Source organism: Lutra lutra, chromosome 16 (assembly GCF_902655055.1).
Source record: "Lutra lutra chromosome 16, mLutLut1.2, whole genome shotgun sequence".
Taxonomy (NCBI): Eukaryota; Metazoa; Chordata; class Mammalia; order Carnivora; family Mustelidae; genus Lutra; species Lutra lutra.
The window spans coordinates 16,514,829-16,532,411 of record NC_062293.1 but is presented as its reverse complement, the minus strand read 5'-3'; the positions used below and the strand labels follow the sequence as shown (position 1 = coordinate 16,532,411).

Sequence of the window (17,583 nt, the reverse complement as noted above, 5' to 3'; positions counted from 1 at the left end):
TTTTTTTAAGATTTTATTTATTTATTTGATGGACAGAGATCAGAAGTAGGCAGAGAGGCAGGCGTGGGGGAGGGGTGGTGGTGGTGGGAAGCAGGCTCCCCGCTGAGCAAGAGCGCGATGCGGTGCTCAATCCCAGGACTCTGAGATCACGACCTGAGCTGAAGGCAGAGGCTTAACCCACTGAGCCACCCAGGCGCCCCTCCCTGAAGGTCTCCTGACATTCTACCTGTCCTGTCCATACTGACATGCAGAATTGAAGAGATTTTACTTTGAGGTTTGAGGGTCAGCCCTGTCTTCCAGAGAATTCACAATTGTTTTTCCCAGAAGAACTGGGACCCTTCATTCCTGGGAATTCAGACACTGGGACCTCAGAGCCTCTCTCCAGATGTTCCTTTAATTATTATAGACAGGTTATAATTTGGTGGCTTGGGAAATAGCCAGCTTGGGTTTGTGTTGGTGGTTGTTTTTGGGTCGTGTGTGGTGAGCGCAGTGTATATGTTTAGAGAAGAAGGTGGGAGACAGTGTGGAAAGTGGGTGTGACATCCTCTCCAGACCCATCAATACTTATATATCCAAACACCTAATTACATAACACCTGAGAAGTCACTGGAGTGAGGTCACCCATCAGACACCTGTGGTTTATGGGAAACAGAGCTCTGTGGAGCATATTCAGCTTGGCTCTCAGAAGGGTGACGCACCTCTGTCCTTGTTGGTTGTTGACTCGGTTTGAACAGGAAGTCACCTCTCAATAGGGTTGGGATTTTAGATGATGAAATATTTTGGGAAGGAGCCCAAAATATTCTCTTGGTTGGCAGGCTTCCTGGTCTTTAAGTGTTCTAACAAGGTCATTAGGTTCCCAGCCCTCAGGGATGTATGTATCTGAATCAGGGTAACACAAATGTCTACAGGAGCTAGGTAAATAACTTAGTGAAAACAATCAGATATAACAAGAAGGCCAGTAATAACAGTAGCTGGTATTTATTGAGCACGAGTCTGTGCCAGGCAGTCTTCTGAGTACTTGAAATATATTTAACTTAATTATTCTTCATAAGTTTTAGAGTTCAGTGCTATTACTTTCTCCATTTTAAACATGGAGAAATAGGAAACAGACACCCAGAAAGTTTAAATAATTTATTAAAGGTCACATAGCAAAGTAAGTGGTAAGCCAGGATTTGAACCCAGGCAGTCTAGCTCCAGAGTGCAAGGTAGCATGGCCTCAATGACAAGTTACATGTTGCTTCTCTTTAGTGGAGAAAAGAGGAGGTGAGAATTCTGGCAAACTATAAAATGTGTCCCATCTACAGGGGACAGCTTCTCCTCACATCTCACCAGGGATGCCCTGTGGGTTCAGAGTTTCAGACCTTTTTATTTTATTATTTTAAATTTTTTTTAGTGATTTTACTTATTTTTTTTGACAGAGAGAGACATAGCGGGAGAGGGAACACAAGCACGGGGAGAAGGAGTGGAAGAAGCAGGTTTCCCGCTGAGCAGGGAGCCAGATGCAGGGCTTGATCCCAGGACCCTGGGATCACGACCTGAGCCAAAGGCAGACATCTAACAACTGAGCCACTCAGGTGCCCCAGTTTTTTTTTTTTTTTTTAAAGAGAAGAAGAATTTGAAATTTCAGGGGAAGAATCTCCTGATTATTCAATGTTGCCAACAAAAATCGAAAATTTTGGGGTGCCTGGGTGGCTCAGTGGGTTAAGCCGCTGCCTTCGGCTCAGGTCATGATCTCAGGGTCCTGGGATCGAGCCCCGCATCGGGCTCTCTGCTCGGCAGGGAGCCTGCTTCCTCCTCTCTCTCTACCTGCCTCTCTGCCTGCTTGTGATCTCTCTCTGTCAAATAAATAAATAAAATCTTTAAAAAAAAATCGAAAATTTTTTATTAAGTTTTTATTTTAATGCCTGTGTAGTGAACATAAAATCAGATTTTTAATAAACACTTAGGTCAAATTCTGCCATGGGTGACCTGCTTATGACCTCTAACTTAAACCACTCGGGACAGATTATTGCTGTCTTAAAGATCAGCACCTCTTCCTTTAAAAAAATTAGTTGATGTGTTTTGTAAGTCTTGTTTCCCTTAGAGAACTTTCTAGTAATTTCTTACTTGGTCAAGAAGATCTATTCCTAGCCAGTTCAAGTGATTCCTGCTACATTCACAACCTTTTTGCTCTGTGCTCTCTCCTGACAGAGTGTCCCAAGGGTCCTGACATCCTGGTGGTCCTGCTTTCAGTGATGGGGGCCATTTTGCTCATCGGCCTTGCTACTCTGCTCATCTGGAAGCTTCTCATCACCATCCATGACCGGAAGGAGTTTGCTAAATTTGAGGAAGAGCGAGCCAGAGCAAAATGGGACACAGTAAGAGCCTGGGCTGGGTGTGTTCTCAAGTCATGGGTTTGAGAGGCTCGGGGGGAAGCTGTAGGTGCATAAGGGGGCCAGGTTCAGCTAGCCTGTGATTTCCCAGTTAGCCTCTGTTCTGGAAATTGGGAGATGGTCCCATTATCCTTATTCCTCCTGGAAACCACCAATTCTCTCCCTACCGTGCAGTGACAACAGGCCACATCAATGAGTACTGTCTGAACACAGGTAGGGCCCAGCTCTGTCTGGACACTGATGCAACGAAAACGAGACTACTTCTCCAATTGAGGAGGAGAGGACAAACTTGAGAATCCTACACTGAGAACATATAATACATTATATACTGATGAAGTCCAAAGCATGAAACACAAACAGGGGAAAAAAAAAAAAAGAAACAGCGAACTTTTGCTGCGGATTCACCATATGCCAGGAAGTATTCTAAATGACTTTTAGGTGTTAACTTCTTCCAGACCTACAGTAGCCCTAGATAGGAGGCAGCATTGTTATTCCCATTTTATAGGTAAGGAAACTAAGCACAGAAAGCTTAAGCAGCTTGCGCAATTGTGGGAGGGAATTAAGTTATGATGGGAATTACTTTTTGGACCAACCTCTTAAAAAATATCCTTGGGGCATCTGGGTGGCTTAGTCAGTTAGGCATCTGCCTTTGGCTCAGGTCGTGATCCCAGGGTCCTGGGATCGAGCCCCTCGTCTGACTCCCTGCTCAGGAGTCAGGGACTCTTGTTCCCTCTCCCTCTACTACTCCCTCTACTTGTGCATGCTCTCTCTCTCTCTCTGTCAAATAAATAAATAAATAAAATCTTTAAAAAATTTCCTCCCTACAGTTTATCCTGATAGAATTAAATGATACAAGCATCTACTGAAAACTTTCTGTATGCTTAATTTTACTGTGTTCTTCTTTGGCTCATTTTTCACATTTTAACTTTTTTTTGGACCTCTCAAATGGCTGTTTGACTCCATGCATGTCCAGGTGGAAGCTGAAAGCTTGTTCTCATTTGCTGGTGACTTCAGGCCTTTGTACCCAAGGGTCCCAAGAAACTTCTGATGTTTCTGGTAGTGTCGTACAGAAATCTGGAAGCTCTGAGGCATGTGAAAATGTGTTGTAGTTCTTGAAATGACTCGGAAAGACCACCAGATCTAATGGAATTTGTCACTTTTTGTTAGAAAAAATTTTGGTGGGGGAGGTGCCTGAGTGGCTTAGTAGGTTAGGCCTGTGACTCTTGGTTTGGCTGGAGTCATGATCTCAGGGTTGTGGGATCGAGCCCTATACTGGGCTCTGTGCTCAACACAGTGTCTGCTTGAGATGCTCTCCCACTGCCCCTGCCCCCCAACCCAAATAAGTGAATAAATATTAAAAAAAAAAAGAGAGAGAGAGAAAAGACCTTGGGAAACCCAGAGAGGGTTTATTTTTTCCTGCTAACACAACAATTTGTGGGTAGGGCTTGGAGGGATGAGATGAGAACAAATTAAAATTATTTTGAGCCAAAGCTGTCCTCTCGGTTTCAGCTACTACCTATTACATTTCCTGTCTCTGCTCACGTCCCCCAGCACGGTCACAAGGAAGGAAAAGTGGGGAGAAGGGCAAAAGAGAGAGTTCAGGAGAGAGGCAAGAAATGATACTGACAAAAAGTGATCCTGAAATGTTTGCTGATCCCCAAAAAGTAATAGGCTAGATTCAGCCCCTTAGAAATAGCAGGAGGATGATGTTCTACCTTCTCTCTACTCTTATTTCCTCTCCACTCCCATCTTAAGAGCGAATATGGGGTACAAGGAGCATTAAGTCGTTTGTTTATGGTATATCCCAGCGAAGGGTGTCTTGGGTAGACTTTTCAGAGGAAACGTAATCCTTGTGGGTAGGGGAGAGCTGAGGAATTCACTGTTGCTCTGTTCTGTCCGCAGGCCAACAACCCACTGTACAAAGAGGCCACATCCACCTTCACCAACATCACCTACCGGGGCACTTAATGACAAGGACTTATCCTCAGATCACTATCAGGCTGTCCCAGAACTGTGGACATCTCTGCTGTCATGTTTACAGGGAACGATATCTTTGGGGCGGGATGGAGGACTGGGTGTGGGGTGGGTCAGAAGAACGTCAGTCAGTGGAGGCGTGGGTCTCTGTGCATGTGTTACGTGTGAGTGTGCTGCGTGTGGGGGAGTGTGTAATTTAAAACTTGTGGTGTGTCCCAGGTAAGCGGAGCGCCTCAGCCTTCATCCACAGAATGCCTCCTTCAGGGATTCTTCCTGCTTAACCTGAGGGTGACTGACACAGCTGAGCAGGTGTTCTACATGACCTCAGTGAGAAGCCAGCTTTCCTTTTCAGGACATTTTTTCCTGAGGAGGAGGGCAGAGCTGAACCTCTCATTCCAGAGGATGGGGCCTTGACTCCACTCTGAGTTCATGGTTCCTGGGCCTGACGCTCAGTGGCTCCGATAGCAACTGCTTGGCTTGGAAGCCTTGTTGCATCATCTGGACCTTTATCTCCTTTCCCTTCCCTCAGGCTGAAGGAGAAATTGAAGGCAAGCTGAACCCTCAGAGTTGCCTGTGCCTTTTGCCATCACCTCAATCCAGTATGGTTCTCTCATGAGGCGAGTTCTTGCCAGCAGTTCTATGGGGAGTGAGGATGGTAGGACCACTCAGGGGTCATGCATGGCCTGGATGAATGTGCCAGGGTCCCCCAGTTAATCATCATCACCCTTCAGATGGGTCTCATAGGCAGCTCCGCCCTGGTAGTTCCTTTAGAAGAAGTGTGTCACCCTTAGAACAGCATCACCTCTCTACCTTCGACTTCCACACTCTCACTGCTGTTGACATTTGCTACCTACGTACTGGGGATTTCTTTCATGACCAAACACTTTTCCTTCGGAGGGGGAATTGCTGTGATTAGAGCCAGAGTCTGGCCCCACCCTTCAGGTCCTCCGTCCCTCCACCAAGACACCTCTATACCACCGACCTGGTGCTTCTGTGTGCTACGTCCATCCATGTGGCTGATTGCATTTATCTACCTCTGGGCTGTCCTTGGGGGAAGGAGTTGTTCCTATGGGTCTCTGAGTCTGCTGAGCACAAGTTCCACGTTTGACATGCTGGGCCAGTTGTATCAGCATGTGTGGCCTGTCCTCCTGTGGGCTGGGCAACCTCATTTTAGCTCAGCCTTTAATCTGAGAGGCCACAAGTGCAATTTTATTTTATTTTTCTCATTGAGTCACCTGAAACCATGATGAGGCTTGCTTAATCTAAAGGAATAGGTATAGAAACACACTTGCATTGTATCTGTAATTTTATTTGGTGGTGAGGAAGGAGAGTGTTAAAAAAAAAAAAAAAAACAACCTACACAGACTTGTCCTGGATATAGGCCCTCCCACTTGGCATCATTGCTGTCCTGTTGCTGGGTCTGTAAGGGCTCTCTCATCCTGGAAGCTTGTGGGGTCAGGCTCGTGGGCATGCTGGGCCTTCTCTGAGGAGGTGGGATACAGGCTCTTCTTTTTTTCCTCGCCATAGCTGTTGCTCCAGTGGTGTTCACCTTAGTCTAACATTAACAACCACCCTCAGTCCCATTCATCAAGAAAAAGGGAAGGACTTATAGACAGTGGTCTGATGATCAGAAAATCTAAGTCCCGGCCTCAGTGTTGCATCTAAGGAATCATTAACCTTAATTAAGGCAAACCTCTTTCTTCTCCCTGGGGCTCAGTTTTCTAGTTGGAAGAATGATAGGTCCAAACCAGCCACTCTTAGAAGGTCTCTTTCAGTATTGATATTTAAAGCTGCTGGGACTTCCTGTGGCATTAAGCATACAGTCAAGATTCTGTGAGATGTTGTTACTGTGTGTTGTTTTAGTTGGGAGATCTGAGAGACCTGGCTTTGGCAAAAGCAGGTGTCATTCCACAACACCTTTCTCAATGAAAGAGCCTCATTCCAGCCTCTTTTAGAACCCCTTCCCCAATATTTGTTAGCAGTCCCATCTCCTGATGTGGCACTCAAGCCCCACTTAGTGTATCATTTCTTAGGTCACTTTGCACACGTTTGCATCCACATATGGAGAAGAGGCATCCATAAGAAGTAGTTGAAATAAGTCTTCTGTATCCATGGGTTAACACTGAGAATAAGCTTTTGGAATTAGGAATGCGGCAGATGACTGAGCCTGTCTCACCCGTGAATCACCCTTTACTGAAGGAGATGGTAGTGCAATAGAGAGTTGAATCCAAGAAGTTTCAAACCTAACTATACCTGGCTACTGAGACAAGTGTCCATTGGAGTAGTAGTTGGACATTTTCTTTAGATAAGACGGTTGGTATGAAGAAGTTATATCAAAGGAGGAAGAACCCATATTTAAAAGATAACAACAGGGCGCCTGGGTGGCTCAGTGGGTTAAGCCACTGCCTTCGGCTCAGGTCATGATCTCGGGGTCCTGGGATCAAGTCCCGCATCGGGCTCTCTGCTCGGCAGGAAGCCTGCTTCCCTCTCTCTCTCTGCCTGCCTCTCCGTCTACTTGTGATCTCTCTCTGTCAAATAAATAAATAAAATCTTTAAAAAAAAAAAAAGATAACAACAACAACAACAACCAGTGGGTCTCTTGTCTGAGCTCCTGGAACAAGGTTTCTGGGCCTTTGTCTGTATGTGGGGAGAATCTGTCCATGAGATAGCAAAGTGCAGTGAGTTCTGGCCTCATGTGGGGTGAACACCTAAGTAGTATTTTGGCATCAGCACAGCTCCAAAAGTTTATTCGTGCTCAGCTCCTCTAGAGATAATTGTTCAATCTCAGGGTTTGTGGACAATAATGGGAAGCTTTGAACATTCCTGACAAGTTGTCACATAAAGAGTCAGTTCTTTACTGCTCAGATTTTCTTTGGCCATCCACGACTTCAAGATTCTTCTCTTTCTTAAGCATTCTTGGTTGAAATGACTTAAGTGCCTTCCTGACTTCCCAACCACCCCCTCTGCTTGAGTTGTGCAACAGTGAATTAAATGTGCTTTCCAAAATGAATCGACCTAAGCCTGCCCAGTTCTTCCTGTGTTGTTCCTTGTTTTCTTTGGGTGAAAAGAGTAAGTGTCATCTCCTCAAAAATGATTATTTTAGAAGAAGCATGTTTCTAAATATAACCGAATGATGATTGCTACAGGAACTGAAGTTCACTCCAGAACCCAGAGTTTTTCTTTAAACTTTAGTAACATTTTCAAAGCAAGTAGGTTATCACTATTCTAAGAGTTAGAGTTGTTTCGCTTTTTAATTGGGGATTTTTTGGAACATGTACGACTTCAGTAGAACAGACCGTCAGTTTAGCCTAGGTTTTACTTGCAGGAGGCATATATTGGTACAAGAAAAGCTTTTTTCTTTTTTTTTTTTTTTAAAGATTTTATTTTTTTGTCAGAGAGAGAGGGAGAGAGAGCGAGCACAGGCAGAGAGAATGGCAGGCAGAGGCAGAGGGAGAAGCAGGCTCCTGCTGAGCAAGGAGCCCGATGCGGGACTCGATCCCAGGACGCTGGAATCATGACCTGAGCCGAAGGCAGCTGCTTAACCAACTGAGCCACCCAGGCGTCCCGGTACAAGAAAAGCTTAATGGCAATTACTTATAGGATCATTTAAATGCCCAAATTTATATCAGGATTTGAAACTCAGAGTGTGGTCTAGGACCAGTGGCCTTCTGTATCATGTGGAAGTTGTTAGTAATGAAAATGCACAGGCCACACCCCAGAACCACTAACTCAGAAAATGTGGGAGTGGGGCTCAGCATTCTTTTTCAGTAAGTCTTCCTGGTGTTCCTATTGCATACTTTAGTTTAAGAACTACTGACATAAAGAGTCACATACCTATCCTTCTGGCTTAATATGTTTGCAGTAAATCAGCTCAGTTACTAAAAATTATGAACATAGTTTAGCTGGTAGATTAAGAAAACCTGATATTGGGACGCCTGGGTGGCTCAGTTGGTTAAGCAGCTGCCTTCGGCTCAGGTCATGAATTCCAGCGTCCTGGGATCGAGTCCCACATCGGGCTCCTTGTTCTGTGGGGAGCCTGCTTCTCCCTCTGCCTCTGCCTGCCACTCTGTATGCCTGTGCTCACTCTCTCTCTCTCTGACAAATAAATAAATAAAATCTTAAAAAAAAAAAAAAGAAAACCTGATATTTACTCACATATAGCTTTGACCCATTTGCCAAGTTAAGTGATCAAAGGCTTTTTAGGTTCACTCTCAGCCACTAATTTCCATGAAAAACTAAAAGAAGTAATAGCTCAAAAATCACAGGGGGAAAAATCCAACTAACAGGATCCTTGGCAGGCATCTAAGAAGACCTTTTATTCACAGGGGATGGGATCAATATCTTCATTATTTGCATTATCATTCTATAGGATAAGACTTTAGAATTTGTAAGTTCACTTTGTTTTTTAAAATGTATTGAGCCTCCACAGTGTGGGATTGAATTACTTTACAGAACACTCATAATCTTTGCCTTTGAGTCTTGCATTCCTTACATAATGTACATTTTTAAAAACCCATTACACTGTGTGACATCATCAAAAGGTTACGTGAACATAGACAGTCCTTTTATGGTGAAATTTTGTATGATTGACTATGTTTTGTTTATGTCATGGCAACTGATGACTGAATGTCTGGATGAAAATGGAGGACTTTGTGTGAAAATGAAATGAAAAGCTGTATGTCAAATCAATTAGTAATCCCCCAACTCTTGGTCTCTGTAATTTGAACTCTATAGTAGCAGCCATCTAATGACCACTGGGACCAATTACAAGCAGATTGTCTTAGAAATTACAGTGCACTCATTTTTCACCCTGGTGTAAGGAAACAATAACACACGCTTTGCAAGGAAGCCATTTAATACTTGTTGAAAATAATTTCTATTTGGCTTTGTAATATATTTCTGGAAATGCATATTTTTAATTTTTTGTAGTTTGACTAAAGCATACAAGGAGGCAGTGATACATGCTTGTAATTGGGGTTAACTATATTGTTTGGTTTCCATTTAAAAGTCTTATTTTATGTTTTAATTTGAATTCAATTAGTTGACATATAATGTATTATTGGTTTCAGAGGTATAGGTCTGTGATTTATCAGTCTTATATAATACCCAGTGCTCATTATATCCCTCCTTAATGCCCATCACCCAGTTACCCCATCCCCCCATGCCCCTTCCCTACAGCAACCCTCAGTTTATTTCCAATGATTAAGAATGTCTTATGATTTGTCTCCCTCTCTGGTTTCATCTTGTTTATTTTTTTCCCTCTCTTCCTCTGTGATCCTCTGGGGGTTAACTATATTGTTAAATAAGGTCCACTTAATGTGGCTACCCAAGAATGGTTAGTATGTGAAAAAAAAACTGTCAGGAACATGATTGTGTTCCTTGCAACTGCTATCATAGTGAGGTCTCCCCAACTACTTGCATAGAGGAAACAATTTCCATCAGCTGTGTATTTTCTGACGATGCATCAAAATATGCTCACAGAATATAAGTATCTAGAAAGCAACATTTAGGAAATTTAAGAGCCTTTAGGCAAAATCTCCACAGTAAATTATTCCTTATTGGTGTCCCTGAAAAGAACTTTGTAAGAAAAAAAATGTCATCATTCATTGTGGTTTATATAATATATTAGTTGGGTTTTCCTGTGACTCATACACAATTGGCATGATTCTTTGGAGAGAGCAGAGTGCTGGGTGTGTAAATAGCATTTGGTCACCAATGAAAATACTTTGTTAAGAAAAAGGGAAAATGTTGATGGACATATGCTAGACTTTGCTTTTCCCGACCCTTATAATCACCCACTGTGACAGAGGTTGCTAATTGTGCCCCCATCTGTTTTCCCCTTCTCACATAATATTAGAACTCCTAGGGGCAAGTGAGTGGCTCAGTCATTAAGTGGCTGCCTTCGACTCAGGCCATGATCCCAGGGTCCTGGGGTCGAGCCCCACATCAGCCTCCCTACTTGTAGGAAGCCTGCTTCTCTCTCTCCCACTCCCCCTGCTTGTGTTCCCTCTCTCACTGTATCTCTCTCTGTCAAATAAATAAATAAAAATCTTTAAAAAAATAATTAAAAAAAAAATCCTAATTTTCAGTCAGACACATGGCTGCCAGAATAAATCCTGTTTCTTAGCTTCCCCTGCAGCTAGATGTGCCACATCCATCTCAAAGAAGTGAGATGTAAATGAAAGAGATGCATACAACTTCCAGTAAATGCCACTTAAGGGGGGGAGCATGCTTTTCTTCTCCCCTTCCTTTTTCAGGAAGGCTGGAATGTAGAGATAATAGCTAGAATTTAAGCAGATATCATGGATCAGGATGTGACCTAAGGGATTGTAGTAGTTATCTAGTGTTACGTAACAAATTACCCCATAATCTAGCATCTTTGTGGCATGTCAGCTGGCTTCTCCCTATGTGAGTAATCCAAGAGTAATCCTCTTCAAAAGAGGAAGCTGCAATGTCTTTTATGGCTTAGTTTTTTATTTTTATTTTTTAAGATTTATTTACTTGGCGGTGGGGAGAGGGCCGGGGAAGAGGGAAAGAGAGACTTAAGCAGACTTTGTGTGGACCACAGAGCCTGACAATGGGGCTTGATCTCATGACCCTGAGATCACAACCTGAGCTGAAACTAAGAGTCAGATATCTAACCAACTCTACCACCCAGACACCCTTATAACTTAGTTTTTTTGTTTTGGAAGATTTATTTTTTTATTTGAGGAAAAGAGAGTGAGCATGAGCAGGGGAGGGGCAGAGGGAGAGGGAGAGAGAATCTCAAACAAACTCCCCACTGAGCATGGAGCCAGATGCAGGGCTTGGTCTCAAGACCCTGAGATCATGACCTGAGCTGAAATCAAGAGTCAGACACCCAACCAACTGAGCCCTACCCAGGCAACCCTGTGACTTAGTTTTGTGTCATATTTTCACTTCTGCCCTACTTTATTAATTCTAAATATCCACACATCCAGCCCACATTCAAGAAGAGTGGACTAGTGCCATCTTTTGAAGAGATGAGCATTGTAGTAGATAGAATCATTGTCCCTGCCCACTCCCTCCCCCAAAAGATATCCATGTTCTAATCCCTAGAACCAGCAAATATTTACCTTGCATGGAATAAAGGATTTTGTTGGTGTAATTAAGGACAGAAACAGGGAAATCTCATGGATTATCAGGGTACTCTGATTATCACAAAGGTTTTTATAAGAGGAAGGTAGAGAGTGAGAGTGAGAGTAGGAAATGTAATGATGCTAACAGGTCAGAGTGAGATGGTCATGAGCCAAGGAATGTGTATAGCCTCTAGAAGCTGAAAAAGGTAAGGAAGAGATTTTCCTCTAGAGCCTTCAGGAATGCAGCCTTTGATTTGGGCCCTGTAAGACTAATTTGGAATATCAGACCTCCAAAAATGTAAGATAATAAATTGTTGTTTAAGCCACTAAGCTTGTGGTAATTTGTTACAGTAACAAGAAGAAACTAATATACCAAAGAATTTGTGGAGTATTTTAAAATAGCCACAGTTCACACTCTGGTCATAAATTATTTATAGTCCTCCCACATGCAAAATGCACTCACCCATCCCAAGACCCTAGTCTTTTTTTTTTTTAAAGATTTTATTTATTTATTTGACAGAGAGAGATCACAAGTAGACGGAGAGGCAGGCAGAGAGAGAGGGAAGCAGGCTCCCCGCTGAGCAGAGAGCCCGATACGGGACTCGATCCCAGGACCTGGGATCATGACCTGAGCCGAAGGCAGCGGCTTAACCCACTGAGCCACCCAGGCGCCCCCCAAGACTCTAGTCTTATCTCATTATAGCATTCATTCGAAGTTCAGAGTCTTGTCCTCTAAATAGGTCGTGGGGCCGACAAAGCTTCTTGGATATATTCCTTATATTCAGTCGCTTGAGTACAGTACCTCTCAATTTGAAGTCCTACAGAAAAAAGCTATATGCTTCCTTCCTAAAACAACCAATGTGAAAGATAGGGTAACTGCTAAAGTCAATCCTGTTCCAACAGGCAGAAAACAGGAGGTTCACAGAAGTCCCTGGTCCATAGCAATTCGGAAATTCATTGGGCACAGGTTTATAGCTACACATTCAAGGCCTGAGAAGAATTCTCCATGGATTTTGGTTCCACCCTCTAGGCTCTTGGATTTACCCCCTAAGACATCTTTTTTCCATTAAAGGTAGCATGCATTTACCTCTAAGCAGTTTTCTCTGCCTGCTTCCTGCTAATAGAACTAGAGGGTCCAAAGTCCTCTTTTCTTTTTGTACCTGGACTCTTTCAGCCCAAGCTGGCAGTGTGTCTGACAACAGTCTAAAAAACTGTGAATCTCCTGTGAATCTTTTTGGGTTTTGGTCTGTGAGATAAGAGCCCAACCCATAAATATCTCTGAGCTGCATCTTTTTGTACCTTGGGCTTCTGCAGAAGGACAAAAGCCTTACGCTTCTTGGAAGCCAGAAGCCATATTATTTGAAAGAGAGGCTCTAAGAAGCACAAACTTAAAACCTTTACAAGGCTTTTGCCTGATTAAAGGGTACTCTGCTGTACCTCCCTGAAGCTGCCACTGGAATGAAAGCCAGCGGAGCAATAAAATACAAGATGGCTGTGCCTGCAACTGTGGTAAAGAATTATCTGCCTCCCAAGCGATTATCTCTCAATCTCCTGAATGTGAGAAATAAAATTCTATCTTAGGCCACTATTATTTAGGGATTTTCTGTTACTGGGAAAAGAATCTAATACTGACTCATATACTCTTGATGCTATTGGGGAGGGAGTGTCTATGTAACTAACTAATATAGAAACTAACTGGTCCATAGATTCAGTACTAAAAACTGTAAGTGTTCAACATTTGTGAAGCATCCACAATCTGTTGACCAACACAGAGTCTAAAACCATTATAATCCTTACACGTTAGAAGTTGATACTTTATGAATATGTCAGAAATGGGCTGAGTCCATTAATAGAGGTGACTGTAAACAGTGTGGGGGATGGGGAAGTAGGGAATGGAGGGTGGGGTGTTTGTTTGTTTATTTTCTCAAAGATTTTATTTATTTATTTGACAGACAGAGATCACAAGTAGGCAGAGAGGCAGGCAGAGAGAGAGGAGGAAGCAGGCTTCCTGCTGAGCAGAGAGCCCGATGTGGGGCTCCATCCCAGGACCCTGGGATCATGACCTGAGCTGAAGGCAGAGGCTTTAACCCACTGAGCCACCCAGGCACCCTGAGGGTGGGGTGTTTAAAAAAAAAAGGACATGGTCTCAGAACTCAGATTATTTATAGACTATTTAGGGAGATAAACCACATACATGCTAAAAGCATTAAAGAATGCCTACAGATCAGGATTTAGAGTACAAGCAGGCACATCAGTTATCTCTGAAGGAATTGTTTTAGCATTTATTGAGCACCACATATACATTTTTGAATTACCACAATCCTGAAAGAATGAGAAAATTGAGGCTTAGAGAGACTGAGAAGTTTACAAAACTGCAAACCATAAATAATTAGGATAATTGGCCGAATAATTAGGATAATTGGCTGATTGGCCAAATAATTAGGATAATTGGCTGAATAATTGCATATGAATAGATCCACAATTAATGTGAATGAATTTACCTATATGTAAAGAAAATATGCCTCAAAACGTGGGCTTTTTGGAGAAAATATTTGGAAAACATTCTTTGCTTGACAGAACACTTACAACCTTAGTATAACAGACCTTAGAAAGATTAATTTCACCGAATTGGATTCCTAAGTTTTAGTGACATAATAATCGGGGAAAGCCATTCAAAATTGCTTTGTGTCTTTTACCAATATCATTTGGTCTGCAGGAGGCACACACAAGAAGTTGATTTTCGAAAGAAAAACAAAGGAAGTGTTAGTCCTCTGAAAGGCAGCTTGGAACAAATTTCAGCAAGGTAGTGGAACAAGGGGTCTTTGCACTGAAGTCCGTTAGAGAGTTGTGGAAACCCAAGAAGGATGGAGTATTTTACAAGCGAGGGCGGGAAATATTCAAATGATGGATAGAAGAGAACACTGAAAAGTGGTCTTTTCAGTGGTCAGACTAGGCAGGGACAGCGCACCGGAGAATGGAGAGAGCAGCAGGAAGGTAGGGAGTCAGGATGGACGGCGAAATCAAGTGCCCAGAGGAGAGCCAGCGGGGAGCAGCCCACCACTCGGGTCCACGCCACCGAGCCCGGCCTGGTGAGGTCACAGGCCCTTGTGAGGTGGGGTAGGGCGTTGGGGCCGCAGTGCTGCCCAGTCGGCGCGGAGGCGGCGGCGAGCTCAGCCGCTCCCCGCGGCCTCCGGAGCCCCTGGGCCGTGGCGGTGGCGGTGGTAGCGGCAGCAGCGGAAGCCTGGGTCCCGCACTCCACCAGCGCCCCCGGCCTGGTGGGCGGAGCGTCGGTCTCAGTCAGGTGACCTAGGGGCGGGGTTTCGCCGCGTGGGAGCCCGGGAAGGTGGCGGAGCGGGAGCGCGCGGCAGCGCGAGGCATTGTGGGGCTTGTGGCGAGGACCTGAGGATCCCGGACGACTGGGGCCCTCACGCTGAGAGGCGGGAAGAGGGAGACACACCTGGGGTCCCAGGGGGTCCACGGTGGGGCTCTCAGGGAACAGAGGTGGGAGGCAAGACTTACTGAGAGAGAGAAGAGCGTCAGAGGTTAAGGGAAGAGCGTGCAGCACGGCGCGAGAGACAAAGTAGAACAGTTACAGAGATGGAGGAAGATTCCAGAAGGGGAAGCGAGGTGACTGGGCCAGACAGTAAAGGGGCAGAGGCAGAGGGATGACGGAGTTGGGTCTGACAGTGCCTCAGAAATGTTGGTGGTTCTAGAAGGGTGGAGGTCATCGTAGTTGGGAAGCTGCCCGGCTCCTTCAGTACACACTTGAACCTGTGTTAGAGCACCTGTTTTCATCTGGTGGGTAGATTAACTTGTTTACATGTCTGCTTACTTTCTTCCCTGGAAGTCGAAGCAATCAGGGCCTATTGGAATGTTCCGTGGCGCAGGTTCTTGCATGAAGTGGAAGTTCACTCAATATTTGTTAAAGATGGTGATTGGGGTGATGCATGTCATGTTTGATCTTTAAGGGCTGCAGGTGCGGTGAAGAGATGTATGCGGTTGCTCTAATGGACGTTTGCAGTTAGCATAGCAAGGGAGGAGTGAATGAGTGAGGGGGTGGCTTGTGAGGGAAGCCAGTGGAAGGCAAGAGCAGGAAGAGGTCATTCTAACAAGAAACAATCTCCCTTCACTTTATTTTAAAATATGTTTATTTATGTATTTAAATTCCAATATAGTGAACGTATAGTGTTAGTTTCAGGTGTACATTATAGTGACTCAACAATTCTATACATTACTCCATACTCATTATCCTCTTAATCCCCATCACCTATGTCACTCATCGCCCCAGCCACCTCTCCTCTGGTAACCATTAGTTCCCTACAGTTAAGAGTCTGTTTTTTGGTTTGTCTTTTTTTCTTTTTTCATTTTCTTTCTTTCTTAAATTCCACAGATGCGTGAAGTCATGTGGTATTTGTCTTTCTCTGACTTACTTCACTTAGCATTATACTCTCCAGCTCTGTCCATGTTGTTGCAAATGGCAAGATGTCATTCTTTTCTTGGGCCTGAGTAATTTTCCTGTGTGTGTGTATATATATATATCTATATAGATATAGATATCTTAAGATATATAGATATATAGATAGATGATCTGTAGATATATAGATATCTATATATATATATCTTCTTTATCCATTTATCTATTGATGGACAGACACTTGGGTCACTTCTATAATTTGGCTATGTAAATAATGCTGCAGTAAACCTAAGGCTACATATATCTTTTTGAAAGTATTTTCGTATTCTTTGGGTAAATATCTAGTAGTGTGATACTGGACCATATGGTACTTCTATTTTTAACTTTTTAACATACCTCCATACTGTTTTCCCCAGTGGTTGCGCCAGTTTGCATTCCCACCAACAGTGCACAAGGATTCCTTTTTCTCCATTCCCTTGTCAACACTTGTTTCTTGTGTTTTTAAATTTAGGCATTCTGACAGGGGTGAGGTGATAACTTATTGTGGGTTTGATTTCCATTTCCCTTAAGATTTAGCATCTTTTCATGTTTCCTTTGGCCATCTGTATGTCTTCCTCCCCTAACTGTAACATGTATCTATTATAACTTTGCCAAGAATTGGAAAACCCTTTAGTAAGAATATGATAGCTTGATCTACATAGGGACTGAATCAATATGATACTTTAAAAAATACTTGTGATGTATCAGAGGGTTTTGAATTTCCTCACTTCTTTTTGATAGTTTTTGATGAATCAGGTGACAGCCAAGATGTAAGGGAAAAATGAAGAAGAAGTGTTTAGTTGGGAGTGTGGTGGGCAGAACACAGGTATGGCTGGTAGTGGCCGTTTTCTCTCTCACTCTCCTAGTACCACTAGGACAAGAGGGGAAATAGATGACCCCCATTCTTGATTCTAATAGGTGCTTCCAGACATTTTTTCATCTCATACTCAAAATACTCAGTTTTGCATCTCACATTATCAGATTATACCACCCACTACCATTTCCTTTTGCTTCAATCAAATTTCAGCTCCTGGCTTTCTCCTGCTCTAACTGTACTCCTGTCATAATTCTTGTGACTTTAGTAATAATACAGATGATCCTTCTAGTATCCTGATCTCTCAATTCCTGTCCTCCTACAGTAATTTAATCTTTCCTCAGTCACTTGCTCCCTTTTTCATATTCTCAATCTTGTATTACCAATAATTGCAACTCTGTTCTCTTAATACAGTAGTCCCCCCATCTTATTCTCATTAGTACCTCCTTATTTCAATTTCCACGGTTTCAGTTACCCATGGTCAACTGTGGTTCAGCAGAAGATTTTCCTGACCTACCATCAGAAGGTCAGTAGTAGCGTAATGCTATGCCACAATGCCTACATCATTCACTTCACTTCATCTAATCACTTTTTATCTCACATCATCATCAGAAGTGTGAGTACAGTACAATAAGATATTTGAGAGCGACAATAGTCACATAACTTTTATTATATTGTTATAATCTATTTTATTATTATGTATTGTTAATCTCTTACTGTGCCTTATTTATAAATTAAACTTTATCATAGGGATATGTGTATAAGTAAAACAATATATACTGGTTTGGTACTCTGTAGTTTCAGACTTCTACTGGGGGTCTTGGATTGGATCCCTCATGGATAAGGGTTGGGGGAGTACTGTATGTCCCACTC

The 17,583-nt window shown here is 43.2% G+C and overlaps 2 protein-coding genes and 1 long non-coding RNA gene across 3 annotated transcripts in view; 2 read left to right on the top strand and 1 right to left on the bottom strand.

Annotated features, from left to right (window-relative positions):
* The window catches only part of ITGB3 (integrin subunit beta 3), a 48,858-nt gene extending 43,926 nt beyond the window's left edge, over positions 1 to 4,932 (top strand). Inside the window, exons 14-15 of the mRNA XM_047707366.1 lie at positions 2,191 to 2,357; positions 4,275 to 4,932. Coding sequence (XP_047563322.1) covers positions 2,191 to 2,357; positions 4,275 to 4,340 — 233 coding nt within the window. The 3' untranslated portion in view covers positions 4,341 to 4,932. The remainder of the gene's footprint in view (positions 1 to 2,190; positions 2,358 to 4,274) is intronic.
* A 3,156-nt stretch (positions 4,933 to 8,088) lies between these two features.
* On the bottom strand, positions 8,089 to 8,659 carry LOC125087242 (uncharacterized). Its single transcript, XR_007123395.1, has 2 exons — positions 8,487 to 8,659; positions 8,089 to 8,266 (listed from the first exon to the last, which is right to left on the bottom strand). It is a non-coding gene; the product is annotated as an uncharacterized LOC125087242 (long non-coding RNA).
* Positions 8,660 to 14,326: 5,667 nt separating this feature from the next.
* The window catches only part of EFCAB13 (EF-hand calcium binding domain 13), a 136,794-nt gene continuing 133,537 nt past the window's right edge, over positions 14,327 to 17,583 (top strand). Inside the window, 1 exon segment of the mRNA XM_047707365.1 lies at positions 14,327 to 14,744. The gene's annotated coding sequence lies outside the window, so the exon portion shown is untranslated.